Source organism: Onychostruthus taczanowskii, unplaced genomic scaffold (assembly GCF_017590055.1).
Source record: "Onychostruthus taczanowskii isolate IOZ18803 unplaced genomic scaffold, ASM1759005v1 scaffold4, whole genome shotgun sequence".
NCBI lineage: Eukaryota > Metazoa > Chordata > Aves > Passeriformes > Passeridae > Onychostruthus > Onychostruthus taczanowskii.
This window is the reverse complement of record NW_024501459.1, coordinates 1,427,192-1,452,349: the sequence shown is the minus strand read 5'-3', so window position 1 is coordinate 1,452,349 and position 25,158 is coordinate 1,427,192. Positions and strand designations below refer to the sequence as shown.

Here is a 25,158-nt window from a genome sequence, read left to right as displayed (position 1 = left end):
ACTCATTCAGCAATGCTCCTCCTGTCCACACGCAGAGATGAGCCACTCACTGCCAGCCCCCTCCCAGTTTATGCACTGAGTATAACATTCTACAGCCCAGAATATCCCTTTGGTTCAGGTCAGCTCTTCTGGCTGTGCTCCCTCCTGACTTCTTGCGCACCTGCTCGCTGGCAGAGCATGAGAAAATGGGAAACTGAAAAGTCCTTGGCTTAGGGTAAGCACTACTTAGCAACAGCTAAAACATCAGTGTGTTATCAAGATAATTCTCATCCTGATTCCAAAGAACAGCACTCTACCAGCTGTGAAGAAGAAATCAACTCTGTCCCAGCTGAAACCAGGACAATGAGAATATGGAATATATTTATCAGACATAGAAGGACACAGCAAGAAAATATCATGTTATTACAATTTATTACTCCAGCCCAGAGCCCTAGTCCCTGGTGCAGGATTTGGGGCTGTAATTGAAAAGCTAGGAAGATGCAGTGGTGAGGGCCATGGAGCCACTCAGTCAATTCCTGAGGAGTTCATGTGCTAACATAACATTGTTAAAATTTTCTTTCCCTACTTAAAATGCCTTTTAATGTGATCCAATGAACTGGAACAGTTCTTTCCTCTGATGGATGCCCTAGTTTACCTCTGATGCAGCAGGCTCCAGGTACAGGCTATAACTACAAGTCTTGCAAGCTATCTGCACAGCTGCTTTCCCAGCAGGAGAGGATAAATTCTGTTCTTCTCCTGCTCTCCACCAACGATTGGCAAGAAATGTCTACAAGGAGGACACCAGAAGTCACTTTCTTCAGCTGTTTCTTTCCTACCCCCTCCACACACATACCTCAAAGTGAGTTTTTGTACAGGGAAAGTGTGATCAAGAGACCAAAAGGTAATAAGACACAGTCTGAAAGTATTTTTTAGCTGAATCATGCCCTTAAACATTCAGCCTACACATTAATCATTGAGTGACATCAAGGATTCACTTCAAAATTGGATCTGACTAGTGCACTTAATTTGCCTAGTGCACCAAACAGCTGTTCAGCTTCTGTTGAATTTGAAAGCAAATGTAATTAGTGCATGTTCACTGATGCTTCCTCATTACATTGCCAGCCCATATCATTGGAACAGTTAATTACTGCAGAGACAAAGGCTTGACTTACCTGATATAGTACATGATTATTCATCATTGACTCATTTTTTCTTCTTCACTGGTAATTTTGTTAACATCCCTGACAATGCTTGAGAGTGAATCCCCTTGATCTTTTGTGCTATTATGTCTTCTCAAATGCTACTCAAATTCTCCAGGTAGCTTAATTCTCTAGATTTTATTGAGACATGTGGTTGACACTACATGTAACTGGAGAAATAACTTGATTACATGAATCATAGCAAACTGTGCTATTCAGTAACTGTCCATCACAGCTGTCTTTGCACTTGGGGATTTTCCCAAGTGCATGCAGACCAAAGGCCCGCTGATGGAACCACCTTCTTTCAAGGATGGCTTTAAAATAATGCTGAGGAAAAGAAATATTATTCCATAGTTACTCTTGTTTTTAATACACCTGCTCCACTCCTACAGAGGTTTGGGTTTTTGGTTTTTTTTTTGGTGGTTTATTTTTTTGTTTGTTTTTTTGGGGTTTTTTGCTGGCTTTGTGTTTATTTAATGGCCTCAGTGCTCCATCACCACAATGGAGTTAGCTGACTTTCCATCCCTGCCTACCAGATGTCACAGGCTCCTCTCAGATGCAACCCCTTTTCTCAAAAGGAAGGTGTGTCTGCATGAAATGCGAGGACTCTACATTTATTGGTGACCTCCAGGCTGGTGAAGGACAAGTTGCTCAATACAGCTGCCAGTCCTGGGGACATCTGCAGTGCACGTGCAGATCAGCTTGGCTGTGCTGGCATGGTGATACACCATACTCCTCAGAAAGGCCATATTTAGTAATTTACTGCACATGTTTGATACCATTGCCAGGCGTATGCAAAATAGCCCTAGGGTGTCCTGCTGCATCCCTCTCCCATCACATTGCAGATATACCTGGCCACTCTGGCAAAGGAAGGTCACCTAAATTGTTAAGGCAGGTTTTAGTAATTTACACAGCATTGCACATTCATTTTTTCATCTTTTCGTATGTGAAAATTTGTAACCATTCACAGAAGAACAAAATGCAAAGAACCAAGGAAATGTATAAAAGAAATATACATGACCATTTAGGATACAGAAGCTATGGAAAGTTCCTAACAGTGAAGCTGAAAGAAAAAGGAATTTTTTTTAAAAAGTGAGATGTTCACTCAGGAACATCTGAGGAATCTGGAGGAACTGAAATACTGCTCCTAAAGCAATTCAGGCAAAAGGCCTGTCCACAGCATTATGCTGACACTTAGAGGTCAGTAAAGTAGAATTGACAGGACTCTCTGCCACCTGAAAGAGACTTCATATTTTTCAAAGGCTTTGCATGATGTAAGAGATCAATAGCCTGACATTTATCTGGTTTGCTCATTCTTTCTTCTCATGGGTATGCTTCTCTTTTCTTTTTTTATCTGATTCTGCTGCATGAAACTTTCTTATCATTGTACATTTCACAAAGAATCCCAACAAAAATTCTGCAAGAACAATTCACAAACAATAAACTGTACAGCAATATCTGATCTGCACATTAAACTCATGTGGTAGCTGGGAGATGCCTAGAACAGCAGATATTGGCTCTTATATGCTATACCACTGAGTCTGACTTTCAATGGACTTTAAAGCTGTCTCAGTATTAGTTTATTTTATCAGGGTTTTGTTTTGGTTTTGATTTTTTTTAATTTTTTTTTTTTTTTTTTTTTTTTTTTTTTTGGTTATTGTTTTTTAAGCTGCCTTAGACCATAAGGTTCTTTTTGGGTACATCATTTCATTCCATATGAAAAAATGATTGAGTGAGTAAAATCACCCTCTGGAATGTAGGTAATTTGACAGTCACTGCTGATGGAGGCACAGATCAAGTAAAATTTAAGGCAAATTTGCTTTTCATTTCCTCAAGGATCAGCCTCTATAAACTGTTCAAATCACTAAAAAAGTCTAAACCTCCCTTCAAATCAATCTATTCTCCATGGAGATAAATAAATTGTGAATTAGGCAGTTGCAAAATAGGTATTTGCCTGAAATGAGCAATTTCTAGCAGCTGGTATAGCCAGTGTTATTACCCACATAAATATTGACTTGTGCATTAAGAGTAATTAATGAGAAAACAAAACTGCAAGAAAGGAAAGAAAAAGTGAAAAGCAATATTCTTAGAGGCCCTGAAGGCCTCTCTTTTCTATATTTTGTGTTTATCAATGCTTTAAACTGAATTCTGCAATGCACATTTTCTTTGTTGATCTGTAAAATTTCAGCAAAGCATTCCATAGTTATTTCAAGTCATGAATTATGCAATAGCACATGACAGGAGCAATTCATTCATATCTCAAGAGGCAGAGGAACTAAGACCTCAGCTTTAGCTTGAGAGGTTTGGTTTCATTTTTTTTTTTCCCAGTGCACAATCTCTTAAAATGGTACCTCAGAGGCACAAGAAAGATGTTGACCTGTTGGAACAAGTCCAGAGAAGGAGCACGAAAAATCATTCATTGTGCACTTCACACTTACTCTGCCAAGGGATAAGAACACAGGCACAAAAGGAACAGGAGCAGAATGGTGGAAGGGAGAAGCACAAAATAACACAGCACCACCTCTTGCTGCTGGGGGCAGGAGGGAATTGACACAGCCTTGAAGGAATTTCAGGCTGCACATTCAAGTTACATCTCTCTCCTCCTCTCTCTGTCCCCGCCTCATCCACATCTGAATTTTCCCTCCAGACTTCCTTCCACTCCAAGGCACTACTAATATCCGTATTAATGTTGTCTGTGCTTTAAAGCAGTAGTCCTGAGAACTTCGTAGAACAGAGGGGAATGTCATAAGCCCCATTTTAGAAGTGAGAAACATCAGCTGGTACACAAACAGCAGGAATCTGCTGCAGAACAGGAACCTGTTTCTCGGGTTGATCAAACAAGAAACTTTTCTCAAGATGAAGTGAATCAAGCCTTAACTATAGAATTACCTTTCATCTTGAAAACCTGCTGCTTGGACTCCTGTTCTATCCTGAGTGAAAAAGATGTAAGCTAATCTAAAGTTTTAAAGATGTGACTCTTCTGAGGTTCAAACACCTCTCCACTTGAAATGCAGACTATCACATATAGAGTGTTCCTACAAAAAGTTTGCTTTCTTTAGTGAAGTATATCAGCCACAGAATGATTGCTAGTTGTAATTTTGCAACAGGCCACCTCCTCTTGGAAATCTTTATTGCTTCCACTTCAAAAGATGTAAGCTGGTCATACTGGTTACTCATTCTGCTTCCTGGTGATGCTTATAACATGGGACTCATCATTTTCCTCTTATCACCTGCCTCTATCACATCTGCCATGAAGAGCAGTGAGACATCTGGAATCAATAGTAGTTGTTCCCCAGATGTCATGAATATCTTTATCTTCTTTAAGTCATTTACCAAGTACCTAGAGGCTTCTCTGTAGCTGTGAGGTTAAGAGGCTAGGAGGATAGCCATGGGTAGGAGGCTAGGACTAAACTGATACAAAATAAACTGAAACAGATGATTCATAATAGTGGATGAAGCTGCAAATAATGGATGAAGGCGTAGCAGTGGAAAAATCTATAACCTGAATTTTAGAAATTCACTGGCTGATTTAGAAATTTTGAAATTACATCTAAGAAAATTACAGTATAATTTGAGTAAAACACATGAATCCATCTTTTCCCTTATTTTTTCCCCTGAACAGACATGTGTCAGGACATAATACACAGTACAATGCATATAACTTGTATTATATATAAAGAAATTATTATATTATAAAGAAATGTGTATTGTATTAAATTATAAAGAAATGTGTGTACGAGACACTAGAGAGAAATTTGTCCTGTTTATCATACCTGCATTCAACTTCTTGGTAAATATTTCCTTCAGGGTAGAATCAGCCTGCTTTCAGAAATATGAACTATGTCTGGATTAGCAGATGAAACAGCGGCAAAGCACAGGATTGCAAATGTCTAAACAGTTTCATTTTTAGCATTTTCCTAGTATGGCTTTGGACAGCAAGCATTAGTATCCTCTCAGCTAAGGTCTAGACATCCTTCAGCATTTCATAAGACTGTTTCTAATAGACAGTTTAGCTGTAGCCACCCTACTTTAGGCCAGTTTACACATGAAAACATGAGTCAGCTGTGAGCCTAAGCCTCAAGGCAGTCTCCAATTTCTTCCATGTAGAAACATATATATCACTATCTGTAAGTACACAATTCATCCACGGCAATGTGGTTTCTCAGTGTTCTGATCTATCTTATTCATAAACCCTATTGGCAGTTGTGAGTTCAGGAAAGATCTGAAAGATCTGTCTTTTATAGCAGTGAAGCTATAAGATACAATTCACTAAGAACTAAAATATGAAGAAGAATTGGAGGGAAAGGCAATACCCATAGCACAGACACTCCACAAGTCAAAATGCAAATCCTCAGCAGCCTCTGTGGGGAAGGCTACTGAGATGTTGGTGAGACTTCACCACCAACTCACAAATCTGGGGCAGGATGAGCAGTATTAAACTGACCAGGATTGCAGAGAAACACTGGTTTCATATCCCCAAAAAGAAAAAAAAAAAAACTTTCTTCACAAAATTGAGATTGCTGCAATTTTCATGCAGTTTAGAGGTATAAAAATGATCTCCCCAGAGACAGTCATTCATTGTGCACTTCATACCTCCTTGCCAAGCTGAACACTGATGAAACACTAATTCAACATGTTTCTTAGCGGGAAGAACAGGAAGAGTACATGAGCACTGACCTGTAGCAGAAGAAATATTCAGGACTATGGAAAAACATGCTAGAGAGACATATCACCAGAAATTCAGCTGATGATTCAGCCATACCAGCACGGCTTTAATTGAACTTCAAGATCAATGGTATATCCAGTTCTAGGCAATGTGCAGAGACAGCTTCAGCTTACACCCACCACAATCAAGAGGAAGCAAAACATGAGGGGGAAGTAGTGTGGCCAAGTGTTGGTAATTTGCTATAAAACACTTTTGAAGTTAGTTGTTTACACAGAAATTAAACAAACAAACTAAGCTACTATTACTTGAAATGTACAATAGTTGATGCAATGGTGGTACCATTGCCACAAAACATTAGTAAACAAACCAGCAGTTCAGCTGAAATGCTGTGTCTGACTGTCCACACCATGAAAGGTAAAGACAACAGTCCTTTGGTGTCCTCTCTAGCAGCCTAACAGACATGTACTGTAAGGAGATCAATTCTTCCAGCACATACTGTAGTCAGATGAAGGCTTTCACAAGAGTTAGTAAGAAACTCAAACTACAGACGTCCCTCAGGTCTGGTGGAGCTGCTGAGGAAGGAAGTGGGAAGAACAGAAAGCCCAGACACCCTCAAACTCATGGAAACCAGAGTTGGCAGCTGTGTTTTTTCATTTTTGCAGTCTTTAGCATTTTTTTTTATGGTGGAAAGCCCTCAAAAATGCCTTGGATATTTGGGAAACCTCCCATCAGGGAACACAGCCCTGTGAAGAAGTCACTGTGTGTTAATCCTTAAGATATACTGCTTGATTTGTCTGGAACTAAAAAAGACTCTGCTTGCAATGTTGAAAATAGGTTCTGGCATGCTGAACCACCCAGTCCCTTGCAATCTGCACTACTTCTTTTGCCAGGTACTGCTGAAGGAAAAAAAAAAAAAAAAAGGCTCCAGACATCAGCCTGTCCTCAAAGCTAGTGCAGCGATAACAGATAAAGACAAAACAGGACTTTCAGACACCAGGCCTGCAGCTGGCAACAATTATTGTCTAAGAAGATAGCAGAGGATGTCTTTATCGAGCTTAACAGAGCCCTGAGCAGAGCACTAGTCTAAACGCAAAGAAGCTGGTTCTCAGGGGAAGAGAGATCTGCCCTGGGAACTTCCAAATGGTCCTTGAGAAAGACAAAGTTCTTAAAGTCAATGTAAGAAGTTATAAGAATAGCCAAGTGCAGCATCTGCCTACAATCCAGTGTATAAGCAATAGATGAAGTTAGAGAGGGAATGAAGAATAGGCAATGCAGGTGGTGAACCAGCCTTGTGGCACTACTGCTGTTCTAAGCAGCAGGGATTGCAAAAGGTGCTCAGGCCTCAGGAAGAAGAAGAAGAGTGACACTGCAGCAAATCTAGCAGTTCTCATCGTCTGTTTACGCATCAAAAGGATGACTTTTTACTGAAACAGAAATACTAACTATGATGCAAAGGACTGCCCCAAAAATCACATCATGTGCTTGAGGACATTGTCCAAACACTTCTTGAATTCTGTCAGGCTTGGTGCAGAGAGCATTATCTTAGGGAACCTGTTCCAGTGCCCAGTCACCCTCCAAGTGAAGAACATTTTAATAACATCTAGCCTAAACCTCCCCTGCCATGACTTCAGGCCATTCAGACCCTCGGTTCCTGTCACTGGTCACCACAGAGAAGAGATCAGTGTCTGCCACTCCGCTTCCCCTGGTGGGATGCTGTAGACTGCAATGTGGTATGTATAATGTACAATACATGACAAAGAAGCATTTAGAGAGGGCCCTGTGCAGACCTTGGAGCAGCCTTTCCATGCCTAAAGGGAGACTGCAAGAAAGAGTGGGATTTTTAGAGGGTTTTGTAGTGATAGGACAAGGGAGAAAATGGCCCCAAACTAAAAGAGAGTAGGTTTAGATTAGCTATTAGGAAGAAATTTTTAATATAACCAGAAGAGGTTGCCTAAAGAGGCTGTGGATACCCCCTTCCTGGAAGTATTCAAGAGCAGGCTGGATGCAGATCTGAGCAACCTGGTCTAGTGAAACACGTGCATGACAGGAGGGTTGGAACTAGATGATTTTTAAGATCCCTTCCAACACAAACCATGCTGTGATCTCTGTTGGGTGCTCACGCACACACACAGAGACATGCATTATCCAGAGCAGGCAATCTCATATGATGCCTTCGTGTCTCACTTTGCCGTAGGCAGCGAACAATAACAATGGAAAGCTACATAAGTCACAAACGGCAGTAGAAAAAGGTGGGGAAGGGATTTAGCCGTCTGGTTGCCGCTGCTGGAGGCCTGTGCTTCTGTTCGCAGAGCCCCCTCCAGCCAGCAGGGCGGTGATCCATCCCGCTGCCCGCAGCATCCCCGTTTCCCGGGCTGGCCACACGGTGGGGCGGCCGGCCCGCTCCTGGCTCCGCGGAGCATCCCTGTCCCGGCAGGGCTGTGCCCAGCAGGTGGCTCCTTCCAACCACATAACGCCGTGAGAGCCCTCGCCTGGCTCCCTGCATCCCGAGGGCAGCGCTCGCAAGGCTTTTGTTCCTCGCAGGGGATGGTCGGCGTTGCTTTCCAGAGTGCGACTGCCTGGGCTGGGGTGTGACACAATTTTGGGTAAGCAGTACTTGTTACAGCACTGCACACATAAACAGGGCTGTATCCATTGCACCAGAATCGCATCTCAGTTCTGCTTGAGTAAATCTGAGATAGGTCAGCTGCAGCCAGTGGAGATATTACAGATGTGAATGACAGGGGAATTTGGCCCATTGTTAAAATATCTTCATGTAGAAACAATGTAGGAAAATTGAACTATGACCAGCTTCCTTCATTATGGGCTAATTTGACTCCAAAATGACCCCTCTTAAGTCGGTGAAGCTACACAGGTGTGAAGGAGAGTGGCATGCAGAAGCCAGGACTGTTTGAACTGCTCGATCCAAAAGGAACCAATTTGCATCCATTAATAAATGGAAGTTTGTATTTAAGGAAAATTATTTTCATATAGATGTATATAAAATATAGACAGGCTTAGATCTTTAAGAGACACTTCAAAGGGCCTTGACTTATTGGAAATATCTGACTGAATCAGACTTTTGCTGTTCAATCACCATCTCTTAAATACGTCTAAACTCTGGCAAAGTTACTGATTTTAGAAAAAATATATTTACTGGTGCAAAGCATTCAAAATGTCAAGATTTTTTATTTGACTGGAGAAAATCTTCTAAAATGCACAGATTTATTGTGACCTTATCGAACTTAGGACCTAAAAGTCTGGCGCTTCACATCACTTCATAAAAATCCTTCATTAAATTTGCTGCCATTTCTGCTGATTGTTCAGGTCAGTATTTGGAAAAAAGATCAAAATGTGAAAGAAAAGGTGTTCTTAGCATTTGTTTCAAAATTTATTAAGGCATATATGTTGGGGTGATGGAAGAGAATACCCTTGCCTAATTGTTTTACCTCTACTCTGTTAACAAATTAAAAAATTTTGGGTTTATTTCCCTCTGGCATCCAATTTAATCACATTTGAAGTACTGCTCAGTTTCTAGTGCTACTAAAGTTTTCCCACTTGTGAAAGTCACACCATGTCTTTACTTTCCAGGACATATCAGCTGGCACTAAGAGGAAAATATGAAAGCATAGGGTAACACTGAAGCTGAGTTGATATGTTCCACATTCAACTGACTATTGAAAACCCACCTTTCTTTTTCCCATATTAACCATTTCACACTTTCCTTTGAAATGTAGGAGGCTTATGAATTACAAGAGCTATTCTGTAGGTGTGAGTTACTTGAGCTTCTACCTCTTCCAGGATGAAGTCGTCACCTGCATCAATAAACCTCTAGAGCTATTTTTGGTAAGCTCCGCTGGGCTCAGTGCCTCCTGGGGGTTCTTCCAAACCTCACAGTGCTGCCTTCCATGGACTCGGTGGCAGTCAAAATTATTAAGAGCACTGCCTGAGAAATATGGGAACAGTGATCCAACATAACTTATTTAATATTCTGAAACTGTTTTTCTTGATTCCGCTGTGGTTTATCCAGATATTTAACATTTTCGGATCCACACTCTTGCTAGTATTGATGCTTGGTAGGGACACTAACACTGTCATGAGAAGAACTAAGCTATTGATGGCTTAGTTTGGGCTCTTCTTCCCTCTTTGATAGTAAACATAATTCTGGCATCCTTCCATTTCCAGAAAACAAAGTAACAAAGTTACTGCCCTTTTTAGAAAGCCTGACAAGGAAAGGGATTTGATGGAGCTATACTGAAATGGGGAGACTAAAGTGAAGCTCCCAGTTTGTTATCTGTGCACAGGAACAAGTGTCCTGATGTTGAAAAAAAAAAAAGAAAAAAAAAAGCCATTTCTGCTGTAGGGTTGAAGCTCTGGTCCTAATCATTTAGTTGCTGCAAAGCACATGCCAAGGTTTCAGGCAGCAGAATTGCTTGGATCATTTCCTACGCACTTTGCAGAGTGGCAATTAGCAGCACAGTGGCATTAACAAGACAGCTTTACATGAGCTTTCAAAGTAAAAACATAAAGAATCCCTAAAAGACCAGCTACTTGTAAAATGTGAGAGGGAAGCTGTAGGCCTGATTTTTCAGAGGTGGGTGCAAGGCTTTGCCCGCAGGCAGTGTGACCATCAATCAGAGTCACCCGCCACCCTCCACACCTCCCTGGCTCCTCCAAGGAGGGGAAGCCTCCTGTATTCTGCACTCGACCTTTGTGTTGCCTTTCCTGCACGGGGATGGATGCCACACATCTCCAAGTGCCCTCTCATCCACATTTGCCGTAAACACCCAGAACACCTGTTTGCTCTGACTCACCCACTCCTCACGCAGACTCTCCCTTTTTTTGACAGCAGACCTCACTCAGGTAGTATGTGCTGCTAATATCCTTTCAGGACCATGTAATAACATGCCTTCCATCCAATTCCTAACATCTTTCAATCAGCTCAGCCAGTGGGCTAACTGCTTACGCTCCTGTGATTTATATAAGTGCAATTAATTTAAACTGCATCACTCCGGTGCTATGCTGGTGAAAATGCCCTGAGAGGGAGAACCTCACTGGTGAATCAGACCCTTTGCTTTTAACAAACACACAAAAGAACAGATCCCGAGCCAGTGAAAATCTGCATGGCTCCATTCATTTCAACACACAAACTTAAACCAGCTCAAGGTCTGAATCACAGCTCATGTAACAGACTATTTAGATACAGACTAATGCCTCACATCCTGAAATGCAATGCTTTCCCAGAGCTGGCAGGGGACAGGGACTTGTCAGATGGAACAGAGCTGAGAGGGAAGCAAGACCACAAATGAAACATTTAAAAATGCTTTGTGGATTTCTTCATTTCTGTGGAGATGAGGAAAGTAACAGATTGTGTCTCTGCAAGCACTGCTCTCTCTTCTGGAAAAACCACCTATGTTCCTTTTGCCCCAGCTGCAAAGCAAGTAAGCTGCAAAGTCCCTTTCTTTACCACTTTCCCTTTCCTCCCATAGCCTGGGTATGTTCCCTGCCACTTGGAAATTCATATGGCACCTTCCACTAACAGACACAAAAGTTAGATGATGAAAAGATGAAATTTTTTAATCAGTTCTTGAAAATAGCTAACCATCCCTGCACTTGTTTTGGTATTCCCCAAGATTAAGAAGTCATGCAGCTTGACAAAGCACTTTGCTCTTGCATGTCTTAACACACCCATTGAGCTTTTTTTTTTTTTTTCTTTTCCTTCACATCTATTCCAACACCTGCTGCAAAAACGGGCTGGGGTGGTCTCTGTAAAACACCCTGCATGCCTCCTCCCAAGAGGAGAGAGAGCTCCAGCGTCACACCAGCACGGCATGCCGGTATGTGCCCAGGCAGGTGGAGGTAATACACAGCGAGGGGGGGAAGGGGTGGGGAGGGCAGACCAAGAGTCAATCAGAGTGTAATTTGTGTTAAAAATTTACCAGCGTTCAGCTGTCCATATTTCCAAAATGCAAATATTTTAAAATTAAAAAACCTATCTGTGACTAAATATCTCCTCTAAATCAATCCAGATAACCAGAACACTCTGTGGCACATTTAAGAGACTTTCATCTTAAATGAAATGCATAACATAAATTATACCTTCATAGGAAATCAAGAGGTCCTAAAATATACTAATGGAGAAGGGCATTTAAGAGACATTTAGATTACCCAGTCTATAATTTTGGGGGGTTTGCTTATCTATGCATCTTTTAACTGCTTTGGATAATTAGGAAAATTTCCTTGGCAGTGTCCTAAGAGGATAGGCAAAAGAGTGACATAACTACTCCCAAGGAAGGAAAGGTCGAGGTTTTGCATTCTGCAGATTTTTAAAGTAAAAGAGAAAATATTCTTCATATGAGCAGTCTGAAGCAATATGCATATTATATAAAGACTATCACCCTGCTCCGAAATATAATCCTCCCAAGGCTTCTCCCTCTCCTTGAACTCACTTGCAGTATCTGTCTGGTCCCTCTGCCTGAAAGGGTGCAGGTTAAGGAGGAAGGCTGCTCGTCTCCAGCCTCTCCTAAGCACAACTATTCAAAGGCAGCTCCCCAATGGAGCAGGCACACATTCAGTTCAAAGTCTTCCATTGAGTCTGCCGGCCAACTTGCTATCTTGTAGTGTCGTGTGTGTGTGTGTTTTTACCCCTTCTGCTCTTAGTGCACAGTTTGTCCCACTGTAATTCCCATATCAAACATCTGGAAACCAGATTCATTTAAAAGAAAAACAAAAAGAGACGTAAGAATAAAAAAAAAAAAAAAAAAAAAGGGGGGGGGGGAAGGGGGAGAGGAAAAAGAAAAGAGGGGTGAAAGGGGGGGAAGGGGCAAAAAAGGGTAGGAGAAAGAATGAAAAGAAGTTTCAGTGCCTATGACTTATCCAGGTCTCTGTCAGAAAGGAAAAAAAAATATATATATTTCAGCTGAATCAGTAAACTGACCTTTATTTTCAAGACTTTTGAGCAATACATTTTTGTAGGCTGCAGTTCTACAGAGCCACATCCCCCCACTTCGGAGCAGGGTAACGCGCTCTGCTAGAGCGCTCTCCCCCGTTCACAGCTGTCTCCAGCGGGAGGAGCTGAAACCTGAACCAAACCCTCCGAGTGGGATTGGATCCCTGAGCCAGCAGCCCCAGAGCCCTCCCAGAAAAACAGCCTCATTGGAAAAGTGCTTGAGAAGATCCCGAAGCGATTGGAGGAGCGGAAAACCCTTCCCCCCTGCACCTGACTCGTGGGTATTTACAGCACTTTTCAAGGCGCCTCGGCACTGCCACTGCACGAGCAGGAGTGGATGGGCTGCGCGGGGCCGGCAGCGCCGTAGGGAGCAGGAGCGGCACGGATGTGCCCGCAGTGACACCGCGAGTGCCCGCGCTGCGCCACCCGGGACCGCCACAGCCCCAAAGGACAGAGTCTGCGAGGAGCACAAAGCCTGCCTCCAAAATGCCGCGCTCCTTCCTGGTCAAGAAGCATTTCAATTCATCCAAGAAGCCGAATTACAGCGAGCTGGACACTCACACAGGTAACGAAAGGAAATCTGGGGCCACCGCGTCGCCTCTGGGGCCGCGGTCGTTGCGTGGCAGTACCGAGGAGGGGTGGGATTGCTGTGCGGGCTGCAGGGGACGGGTTAGATCATTGCTTGCTCTATTTTCTCCCGCTTACAAGGAGGGAGTTTTGAGAAATATGTCAGTGCTGACCAGAATGAATCGTGAAAGTTTGCTCGTCCGCTTGAACTCGAGTTACTTAGAAAGCGTTTGGAGTTTTCCTGTTCTCTATCTGTTGGTGGTGAAATTGAAACTTTTATTCAAATCCTTCAGGAAGTTTCACTGCTTCATTGTGTCAGGCTGCACAGATTTAGAAGCAGCATGCCGCCTTGAAGGGACTCTCCAGCTGCAACTTGCCTGTTCAAGGGCACTGTCTCTACCCGTCAGAATATATCTGAAACAGTATTTCCTGAATGCCCCTTATATTCAGATTACCCTGCTGAGTGTTTCATTTGTGCAGCTTTTAATCCTCAAAGCATTAATTTTGCTGCTTTTTGAAAAGCGTTTTGGTTCTCTTATCTTAAAATGTTCTTCTCTCTCCAGTGATTATATCCCCATACCTGTATGAAAGCTATCCAGTCCCTATCATACCACAGCCAGAGATCCTGAGCTCAGTAGCTTACAATCCCATTACTGTGTGGACTACAACTGGGCTGCTACCGTCTCCATTACCCAATGACCTCTCTCCGCTTTCTGGATACCCCTCATCTTTGGGAAGAGTCAGCCCACCTCCACCTTCTGACACCTCCTCCAAAGATCACAGCGGTTCAGAAAGCCCCATTAGCGATGAAGAAGAGAGAATCCAGTCAAAGCTTTCAGACCCTCATGCGATCGAAGCCGAAAAGTTCCAGTGCAGTTTGTGCAACAAGACCTATTCGACTTTCTCTGGGTTGGCCAAACACAAGCAGCTGCACTGTGATGCCCAGTCTAGGAAATCCTTCAGCTGCAAGTACTGTGACAAGGAGTATGTCAGCCTGGGAGCGCTTAAGATGCACATCAGGACCCACACGCTACCTTGTGTCTGCAAGATCTGCGGCAAGGCTTTCTCTAGACCCTGGCTACTTCAAGGACACATCAGAACTCACACTGGTAAGAGCAAGCGTTACATTTGCAGTTTCTTCTTGCTACAACATCGGGATGCCTTTTTGCTATTTTTCTCCACAGGTGGAAAAACCAGCAGATTTTCTTAACTTACCTTGAAATGCATCCACAGAATTTTAAATGAGTCATTAAAAGGCTAAATTCTCCCTCTTGCAGGGAGAGGGGGAAGGTGGGTGTGGGGGGGTTTAACATGGTCCCATAACTGCAGGCCAGATACTGGCATAAATCAGCATTGCTTCCTTGATCATTTTACAATGGTTTAGACCATTTCCACTAGCTGAAGCTTTTGCTTGAAGGATTTTATGTTAACTTTCAGGCTTTGGAAATTGTTAACTTTGAGAAGGCTCCAGCTGACTCTGAAATCAGGCAGCAAAAAACAGGCAATGCATGAGGGGCTGCTTTCTGACTCCTTAAGCAGCTGGCAAGTTTTGCATGCACTACCTCAAGTCCTTAAGAATTAGAAACCCATCAGCAGCAACGTGGTTGGGTTTTTTCTATTGTGGAAAAAATGGGTTTTGAGTATAACACTGGGTACAAGGCAATGTCTGTACAGCTGTTTGCTGCTTTTCAGACAAAGCCCTTGTTCCCCAGTAATTCACACAGACTAAGCAGAAAATGTTCTATGAAAATATTTGAAAATTTTGCATTGAGCCCAGTTTAAAGGTACTGCATGCACCTGTAGATGCAGACAGTGTCAGCAGCTTGTTTTCAGAGACTGCACTTTACAACATATTCTCAATAGACTGGGGCTCTGCAAAAGAGTCAGCAGTGCTGAAAGCAGCTGTATCTGTGGCCTGATTAACTTTTTATTAGACTTTTTTTTCTTATAACAAGTTATTTCTGTTTGTTCTTTTTCTCTTAGGATGAAAGCAGGTTTTACCTGTCCCAAAGATATATTTTTTCTTCTTTTTCTTTTTTCTTTTTTTTTTTTTTTTTTTTTATTTTTATCCTATTTTCTCTTGATGTTTCCTTTGTAGGAGAGAAGCCATTTTCCTGTCCTCACTGCAACAGGGCTTTTGCAGACAGATCCAATCTGAGGGCTCATCTGCAGACCCACTCAGATGTGAAGAAATACCAGTGCAAAAATTGCTCCAAAACTTTCTCCAGAATGTCTCTTCTGCACAAACATGAGGAATCTGGCTGCTGTGTAGCACACTGAGTCATGCAGTCAATGTTTACCTGGACTTGATGCATTTCTCCACTTCTGTTCCAAATGATAAGTGGGAATCCAAAGGCGTTTTCTCGTCTACCTTTCAGCCAAAAATAAAAAAAAACAAAAACAAACCAAAAAACAAAGAAACCAAAAGCCCACCAAACAAGCAAACAAATAAACAAGTGGAAGAACTTAGAATGTCAGTAGAAATGAGCTTTAAGTAGTTTCTGTTCTGCCATACATTTACATTCTTAAGTGTGAGTTCTGAAATAGGGGGAAAGACGCCATGCATGACATTTCAAGTAGATCTAAAGGAAGAAGCATTATCAGCTTTCTTTATAGATGAAGCCAAATGTAGGTCGTCTTTTCTTGCTTAGAAAAGGCTTCAAAGTTAACAATACATTCCTGCCAAGCCATTTCAACCAAAGAAACAGTATTTTAAGTGGAAATTTTAACGAAAATACTACCCAAGTGAATTTTGCTAGACACCATTTATCTCAGGTGCCTTAAAAAGTATTCCAAGTTTACCTTCGTAAATGTTTAATATTATTCATTGCTGTGTTTTTTTATTTTATTAGAAGCCAAGGCCTTCATTAATGACCTGAAATGCTTTAAAACTGCATAACTAAAAGAGGGAAAAAAGTATAAGAGAATGTACGAAAAAAATTAAAAGCCACAAATTAACTGCATGTGCCTTAAAAAATAAATAAAGAAAGAAAGATAATACTGTAGCTTCAAACATTCCTGGTGCATGCTTGACCATACTTTAATATGGAATAGTTCCTCTAAACTTCATTTTTGTTTTAAAAAACGGGAATAAGTGCAAGAGAGGGGATCCATGGGAGTTTTACAATTATTTTTTTTTAAATGCACAAAGGAAATGCAATATTTTCAGCATTACCCCTCCAAGTGCCTTTTTTATTGATGATTTTGTAAAATATGTTGACATAATGTAAATATTTTTATTTTTATATGATTGAATGTGTTATGAATGAAAGCAAATTGTTGCCCATAGCAGCATCTATAGATAACTTGAACAAAGTGTGAAGTGAAATTGATGTTGTTTTCTAGCCACTTTTTTACAATAAACATTTTTAAGTAAGATTTCTGTTGTTTGTTCTAATTAAACAACTGTGTACACGCTTTGGACATAGAAAAATGTGAATGTCTCTACATGACCAAATGAAGATAAAAGTGACTTTCAGATGTGAAGACTTACTCCCCAAGTTCTAAACTTTAGAAAGCAATATAGACATTGTATTTTAAAAGATTTTAAACCTTACAGTGCATTTTTCTAACCAATGCTCTAAAACACTTGCTTTTTCTCCTACTTACAACACCATGAAAACATTGTGAGATATATTCTCTCAAAAACACTTAAGAGCAATGCATTTTTCTTGCATTTTAACAGATGAAAGGGTGCTATTAGAGAGGCCTTATAGCACTTTCCCTGAGACTTTCACATCAGGGAATATGGGCCTGATCCAAAATTCTCTAAAGTCAGTGGAGCCTTGCAGGAGTTCAACAGTCTTTGCATGATGCTCTTCTAAAGTAGTAGTCAAGTCACAGTATAATATACTTTATTTGGCAATTTCAAGATGATTAAAATATTTTATTAAGATGTATTACATATCAGAACTGTCGAGCAAATGCATTACAACTGTATATCAGCTAATATATCACAGGAAAGAAATTATTCTGTAATAAGAAGTAGAAATCTTTTTCCTTCAGGTGATTTCACTAAGTACTCCAAGATCTGAACTACATGAAAGTATTGCAACTTCAACAAAGCATGTCTCATCATTACTGACTGGTGTGAAACAACACCATTTTCAACTTTTAGCAAAGTACAAAGCTAGAGAACAGACAAGCACCACCTGGCATCCAGTCTGAAGACCCCTGTGTCTACTTTAGGGTACCAACCAGAACAAGTAATAGCAAAATAAAATTCCAACAATTTACCAAGGATGTTACTGATGTGTAAATGCAAGGTGAACATTTCTTGAAAAAAAAAAAAAAGTATGTTTCAGCAAAATAATGTAATAGATCATATATGACTTCTGTCTCCACCAGCCCAGTTCTGGAGGAGGGATTCAGCAGGACTGCACTGGAATAATGCAGGCAATAGGGGGAAGTTTTGCACCTTTTCTCCACAAAGAATGATACTGAAAAATGAAGCTCAAGTGAAGCTTTCATATTCTCCAAGCACTAAAACGATGATTCCCTAGGAGCTGCTAGGTTGTTTTTTTTTTTTTTCAGGAAATAGCTGGTGAGTTCAAGAAAGATAGGGTTAGTGGGAATTTGTAAGGTAACATTTCAAAATGAACACATGAAGGCATCAAATACCCTTGAAAAGTTTCATGTGGTTTCTCTATTGATTTGCACTTCCATGTCATTTGCTTTGAAGTTTGTAGGCTCCAGCAGCTCTTTGTGCAGCTCCTTCTTCCCAGAGTAAAGTTTACTGGAGTATGAGTAAAGGTCTGGCAGTCAACAGCTATTTGTACTGTTCTAGATTTGCTCTTCTGTGCTGTGCCACAAAGATGTTTCCATTGTTTTAATTCACACTTTAAATTCTCTACACCCATAGTAAATTAAACAGTATAAGAGCTTGACTTCTTGGGTGAGTGGAAATGCTACTTCTGTCCTCAAGGGAAATCAGATGAAAACTTCATCAAAATACAGTATGCTAAACCAAACACAAGTGGAACTGGTCTGATTTGGAGATGACAATTAAGATATGCTACTTTGCATGCCTGTAACACCTGTACTCATAAAACACAAAGATGGGAAAGGCTAGAAGCTCTTTTGGCTCATCTTTGTAATTGAAACAGAACACTCTATCACAGATCCCAGCTCTTTGTCCAGTTGCAGCATAAACTTCCCAAGCAGCTAAATTTCTCTGCTTTTCCTGTGTGACTGCTTTCTATTCCCTGTCAAGACTTTCTCCAAAACATATTCCATTAATAATTTTAGCTCATTACCTTAGAAATGCCCTTCTGCACCTGCACAAGCTATTTATCAATGTAAATTGAATTCTGTTCTGAGCTTCTGGTTGATGACTCCTTTGACTTTCTCAACACAATGGAGAAGCTCCCTCCAAGGTCAATCTGCCCATTGAATCTCTTTGGCCATTGCAACAATTTTCACAACAAATCTCTTATTCTATATCCAAATAATCTTCTAAATTTTTAAAATATTTCTTAGGAAAACATGGTCCCTGTACTCAGAATATCTTGACTGCTTCTTTTCTGCAATTTGCCACTCTTTAACTTGTTGAACAATATGTGCTCCAGGTCCCTCCTTTATGATGTTCTGTCAATCTGCTTTCAATGTTTTTTCAGTATTCAGAGAAAAGTGAAATCACCTCAGCACTTGTGAAGGTACAAGTTAAATATATTAATTTCTCAAGGCTGAAGGCAATAATTGATTCACTTTGGTTTCCATGTCTTTCTTTCCTTGCTTTTGTTTGGGCATGCTTTTCACTTCAGAGGCTGCAGAATGAAGGGAGATGTGCATGAAATGGAGAACAAAGTACACTTTTAGGCTCAAAGCACTGCAATTATCCTACCATGTAATGAAGAGTTAGGAAAAGCAGGTTATACACTCACCAAAGGGTTAAAAGTAGTGCCCCTTAGATTAAGGCATCATGAAATCTTTCTTCTGTAATTCGTTCTATTATTTGGATTATTATAGTTCCTGTTGTCATTAAGCAAAGTCAGGGCCTATTACTCTAAGTCCCATAAAATCATATAAAAATGAAACACCATAAAGATCCCATAATTTCAATTAAGAAGAAAACAATGGGAAACCTGGTAATTTAATTCTGACATCTTCTGCTACAGCTGATTTCCCCTGACACAAAATTAATCAATATTTAATTTGAAAACTTATTTTTATTTTTGAATAAGACGTTTTTAGTTATGAGTATTGTTACTTTGGAAATAATGGGTTTTACTAGCTGTCAAGTGTTGGGTTTTGTCTCTTTAAAGTAGGTGTTCTAAAAGTTTTATTATATGAATTATAATTCTGGTTCACAGAAATGTGAGGAGTAGAAGGTGAGAAGTGCACTCCAACCTGAATATATTGTAGTACCAAGTGATAACTGCAAGAAATAAGAACAGATTATTCAAGTGAATCACGGATCATGGAATGATTGAGGTGGAAAATCACCTTTGCATATTGACTAGTTCCACCCCCCTGCTCAAAGCAGGGTCTGGAGATTACCCAGGACTGTGTTCAGACGGGATTTTGATATCTCAAAGAATGGAGACTCCATGGCCTCTCTGGGCAGCCTGTGCCAGTGTTCAGTCACACTTACAGTACCAAAGGGGTTTTCCTTTCATTTAAATGGAATTTTCTGTACTACAGATGGTGTGCACTGCCTCTTGTCCTCTCACGGAGCAGCATGAAGAGTCTGACTGTATTCTTCACTCCCTCACATGAGGAATTTATACACATTAATAATATCTTACTTGAGCTTTTTTCTTTTCAAGCTGTCTCAGTGACTCCAATATGAGAGGTGCTCCAATCTCTCAATTCCCTTTGTTGTCCTTCACTAGACTCTGGTATTCTCATGTCAGCCTTGTACTGGTGAGCCAAGAACTGGACCTAGTGCTGCAGATGGGCTGCACCACTGCTGAGCAGAGGTGGAAATACCATTCAGTTTCTCATGGAAGGCTGGCAGGATGCATAAAATTTGTGGGAACAGACAAAGCAGTAGAAAAGAAACAAAAACGGTGCTTGCATGCTCTGTTGCTCTTCACCAAAAGTTTTCATTCATTTTAAATACATGAAAAGTCCTCAAGAACCTTGAAGGTTCTGGAGTGTGGGACTGTGTTTTCCAGGGACAGCAAGAATTGCAGACCACAGCATAAGGGTGCCTCAGACAAACCAGACTAGACATTAAAAAAATAATAATAATTAACAAGTGCATAATAGTGCTGCTTTTACATGTTTGGCAGTTTGGTTACCTTGTTCCTCTTCACATACCTTTCCAATACTTCAAGAATGCCATCCAAAGCAATTTTTTTCTTCTTCTGATGCACTCATCATTTTGGTTACAAAAACATAAGTAAGTGCTCATTCATGGCCCTCCTTCTTTTGTTCTCCCCACATCTCTGCAAGACAAAAGTTATGCAACAGTTGGCTTCTGTTACATCTGTCACCTCTGTCCCTTTTACCTGGGTATTGAATATTCCCATCTCTTGTTTGTGTACCACTTTCTTCTGCTGTCCAGTGCATACACTAAGCTGCAAGGATAAAGGTCACAGGCAGCCCTTGCTAAGAAGGAATAAAAGACCTTTTATGTCTTTCAGTTATACAACCAAATTTTTAAATTTTTTTTCAAAAGATATGAAAAACAGAAATCACATGAATACCAGCTCAAATTCACATGTTTCCAATACTTTTAGTAGCCTTCACTCTATAAAAGCAATGGAGGTACATGCTAATATTCACACCTTTTTTGACACAAATAGACATAGAGCTCCACATTCAAACACACAAATCCTTTCACTTCAGCCCTGGCTTAGGGGATGTACTTCAGAAAATCCCTCAGAGAGGTCCCTCATTTTGTTGCTAGAGCACCCCTCAATTGAAAAAGTGGATTTAAATGCAAACGCAAGGGTGCTGTCTAGCAGGACAAAGTCAAAGGAGGGTGTTCTTCAAGTTATTTGTCCCTCCACTCAGCATAGGAATGACTGAGAATGCCACATGCTCTGGATCAGAATCGTTTCCTAGAAGCTTATCTTTCTTTTACTTATCCTATAAATCAGAGCCTTTTGCCAAACCAAAGGGGACTGCAGAAAGCCAGTCTACACTTTGCAAAACCCCTACATCTTCCTTACCTCACATGTTTTAGCCCATTCCATTGCTGCTTTCTCTGCCTTGCATAGGAATCATCTCCTTCCCAGATGTGTCAAACAGGGAGTCAGAGTCAGGGGATCATGGATCTTTTAATGCTAGGGAGATGTGGGCATTGCTGTGGCTTCTGCACAGCCCTAGACATGGGCATAAGCAGCAAATGTTCCCTGCTGGGCCATCAAATAGCAGCACCCCTGGCCATCACCTCCCCACACCTTTCCAAAGGCATGCAGGAACTTGGGAATGCAGGAGCTTGGTCTCACAGATCCCTCTCAGAGAAGAGGCCACATCTCACTGAGTCCAGCGGGCTCCCAGTACAACTCTGAACATCTGAGTACCATCAGACATCTGCTAGGTCGCTAATAAGAAGCAGTTAAAGTATAAAGTTGCACTGCAATTAGCTCAGATTTTGCACATGTCCCTAAACCAAAGAAAATTCTTTTGAATGTAACCTGCCCTCTCATGTGGGCTGGCAGATCATCCACAGCTGACAATGAATAAAGAGTTAGAAGAATGAAAAGTGACAGTTATTAAGTAACTTCAGTAAAAATTGAATGAACAACAATCAGCAACTCAAAGTAATAATATTATGCATAAATGACTAATAAAAATCCCCCCATCTCAGTTAAAGCTTCATTGTATTTGGCATTAAGTCATTAATTTTTTACATTTTTAAGCATTATAAAAAGATATTTTGCAAGACAGTTCACCAAGATTTATAGCAAAGTGTTCACTATTCATCTGTAATACATGAAACCAGGCCAGGTTGCTATGTCCTAAGGAAATTGAAAAAAGAATCTTGCGACTTGTGATGGACATTTCATGGTGTTTGTAAAACGGCTTGGCATTTCAGCCCAGATCCTAACTAGTTCTGACTGGACAAAGCCAACACTCAAAAACAGTCAGGATTTTTTGACAGCTCTCACTTAATGACAGAAAAATAACTTTTTATTTGGAAAATGGCTTTCTGCTCCTAGATAGTTTCAAGAAATTGCTCCACCCTTCTTCTCTCTCCCCACTTTTCCAGCTATTGGCAGAAAAAAAAAATAGTTGCAATTGCCGATAATTTCATTTTGCAGGGACCTTTTCTCAGAGGTTTGAAAGTCATGGCTGTAGTCTGCTGGTCACAGCAGATGACTGAGAGCTTCTCCTGAATATTTGAACCCAAATGCTTTGTTATTCCACAGACAAATACGCCAGCTTGTCACACTGGCAGGACAACAGGGGTTCTGGGAACAAAGATAAGACAAAAAATGTCCCAGGGACTGTTGAAATGTCAGCCTTCAATTATAGGAGGACATGGTAGTTAGTAGATATTTACAAGCAGTAAATATCAATTACAAATAACTTTCCAAGTCAGTCTTCTGTACCAGGAAAAACTCAAAAATTCAGTGCAGCTTAGCTTTGAGAAGAAATTTTGACTCAAGACTCATCTGATAAATCAGGTATATCCCATCATTGCTCTTATTGCCACAAAATATCATCAGAACTAAGGCTGTATTGTTTTTTTTTTTTAATTACACGGGTGGAAATTACTGAGAACAGGAACAACCAAAATCATGATAAATTATATGTATTTTTGTATCTATATAAAATAAGTAAAATTAAATATACAGAATTAAAGTTGGAGAAATATTTTAGGAAACAGTCCTACTACAATGCTGGTTAATTTTTTAAGTTTGCCTAAAACTTTTAACCAAAAAAAAAAAAAAAATCCATCAGCTTTTAAAAGATTTATAAGCAGTACATTTAAATGTTGGTTAATTTTTTAATTTTTCCAAAAAATTTTAACAAAAAAAAAAAAAAAAAAACCATCAGCTTTTAAAAACAGGTATCTCAAATATATGATTCTTTTCCAGTTTAAAAAGAAATTCGTATATTTCCTTTTTACCAAAATGGCATAGCTCCCTGAAGGAAACTGAATTATTTTGACAATCATGATAGAAAGCTCCTACAATTTTTATGTCTATGTGTGCCATTCTGGTGGAAGCAATTCTATGCACAAGGCATTCTGGGATTGTCCCACACAGTGGTTTTTTCACTAGAACTTTGCATTTGCCCCTGTCAAAAGGTTTTGAATCTATGTGGACATTTGCTGACAGAAATGGAATAATCCCTTGCTGCAGTGTGATCCCATGTACTGCATCACATGTATTTGTTTTGTTATATAGTGTTAAGAAGGGAGCATAGTCAGAAGTCTGCAAGCCTAGGTATCTTGCTCTTTCTAAAAAACTGACCTATTTAGAGCTGTATGGATCCTTTCTTCTAGTAAACCCCTTTTTTCTTCCTCTACAGTTACCCAGGCTAAAGAGGAATCAGAATTTTCTGTGATGCGTTCTTGCCTTTTCCTGCAATGCTACAGTTTTTATGTCACTGTGCTAACAATGATGAGGTTGAAATTCTGAGCTTCTGTGGTAAGTTTACAGCCTTTTTAACATCTTTCCCCTTGGTCTTTGTGTTACATACTAATAGAAAGAATGCACAATATGGACTTATTATTTAGGCTAAGTACAAGTGATTTTTGAAAGTAAAATTCCTCACCATTTTTCAGATAACTTGCAGACATGATGTTAAATCTGAGCTCCTGTATGTTTGAGAAACTTTTTCTGTTCATCTTTGTGTCCTGGTTTCAGCTGGGAGATAATTAATTTCCTTCTTAGTAGTTGTTAAAGTGCTCTGTTTTGTATCTGTTATGAGAATAATGTTGATAACACACTATTGTTGTTGCTAAGTAGTGCTTACTTTATATCAAGGATTTTTCAGCCTCCCATGCTCTGCCAGCAAGCAGCTGCACAAAAAGACAGGAGGGAGCACAGCCAGGACAACTTACCTGAACTGGCCAAAGGGATGATCCTTACCACAGAACAGCATGCCCAGTAAATAAATGGGGCATTGGCTGGGAAATGCCAGTCATAGCTCAGGATGGGCATTGGTCAGCAGGTGGTGAACAATTTTATCATGAGTCACTTATTTCTCTTGCATTTTATTCCTCTCTCTATCTTTCTCTCTTTACTTTTCACCATGTTATTAAGTCTGTTTGAATTATCAAACTGTTCTTGACCAGGAGTACTACCTTTTTCTGATTCTGCTCCCCATCCCACCAGGCATGCAGGGAAATGAGAAAACAGTTGGTGAGGTACTAAGCTGCTGCCTGGGGTTAGATCATGACACTTTGGTAAATGCCTTTCCACCCTACAGAGCTCTCCCTGTTTAAAATTAAAAGTAAAAATTTCCCGAGACCTCTGGAATACAGCCTGAAATTATGGCTCTTCTCTTTGCACTTTAAGCTGATATGTTTAAGAGGGGAACTGCTGCATGTACAATGTTTGCTGCTTTGACACTGTGAGGAGGACTGTTATAGTTCTTAAATTAAAAAATGCCTGCTTGCTTCTTAGGCCACTAATGGAGAGGAAGGATCTGCGCTGCAGCATTTGTAAAAACACAAATATGTTGCCATCATATAAGTGATTTTTGTCTCCACCTTTAAGCAGGAAACCGTTTTAAGGATTTCCAGTCCAGATAATCTTCTCTTACTCACATTGCTTTGTTCCTAAACATAAGAGAGTTCATGTCTGAGAAAGATCTTAGAATCTGGAATTGTACTTTTTTAGGAGCCCATAACTAAAATTGCAGTTTATATACACAGATGAACACTGTAGTACAGT

The 25,158-nt window shown here is 40.4% G+C and overlaps 1 protein-coding gene across 1 annotated transcript; it reads left to right on the top strand.

The window, feature by feature from the left end:
* The first annotated feature begins 13,048 nt into the window (after positions 1 to 13,048).
* On the top strand, positions 13,049 to 16,729 carry SNAI2 (snail family transcriptional repressor 2). The gene is made up of 3 exons (XM_041413072.1): positions 13,049 to 13,355; positions 13,921 to 14,466; positions 15,456 to 16,729. The coding sequence occupies exons 1-3, from the start codon at positions 13,277 to 13,279 to the stop codon at positions 15,635 to 15,637; spliced, it is 807 nt and encodes a 268-aa protein (XP_041269006.1). The 5' UTR covers positions 13,049 to 13,276; the 3' UTR covers positions 15,638 to 16,729.
* The last annotated feature ends 8,429 nt before the right edge of the window (positions 16,730 to 25,158 follow it).

Coding starts and splice junctions, on each gene's coding strand:
- SNAI2 (XM_041413072.1), top strand. CDS start 13,277: ATGCCGCGCTCCTTCCTGGTCAAGAAGCATTTCAATTCATCCAAGAAG. Junction 13,356..13,920: donor CGAGCTGGACACTCACACAG/GTAACGAAAGGA, acceptor TTCTCTCTCCAG/TGATTATATCCCCATACCTG. Junction 14,467..15,455: donor ACACATCAGAACTCACACTG/GTAAGAGCAAGC, acceptor TTTCCTTTGTAG/GAGAGAAGCCATTTTCCTGT.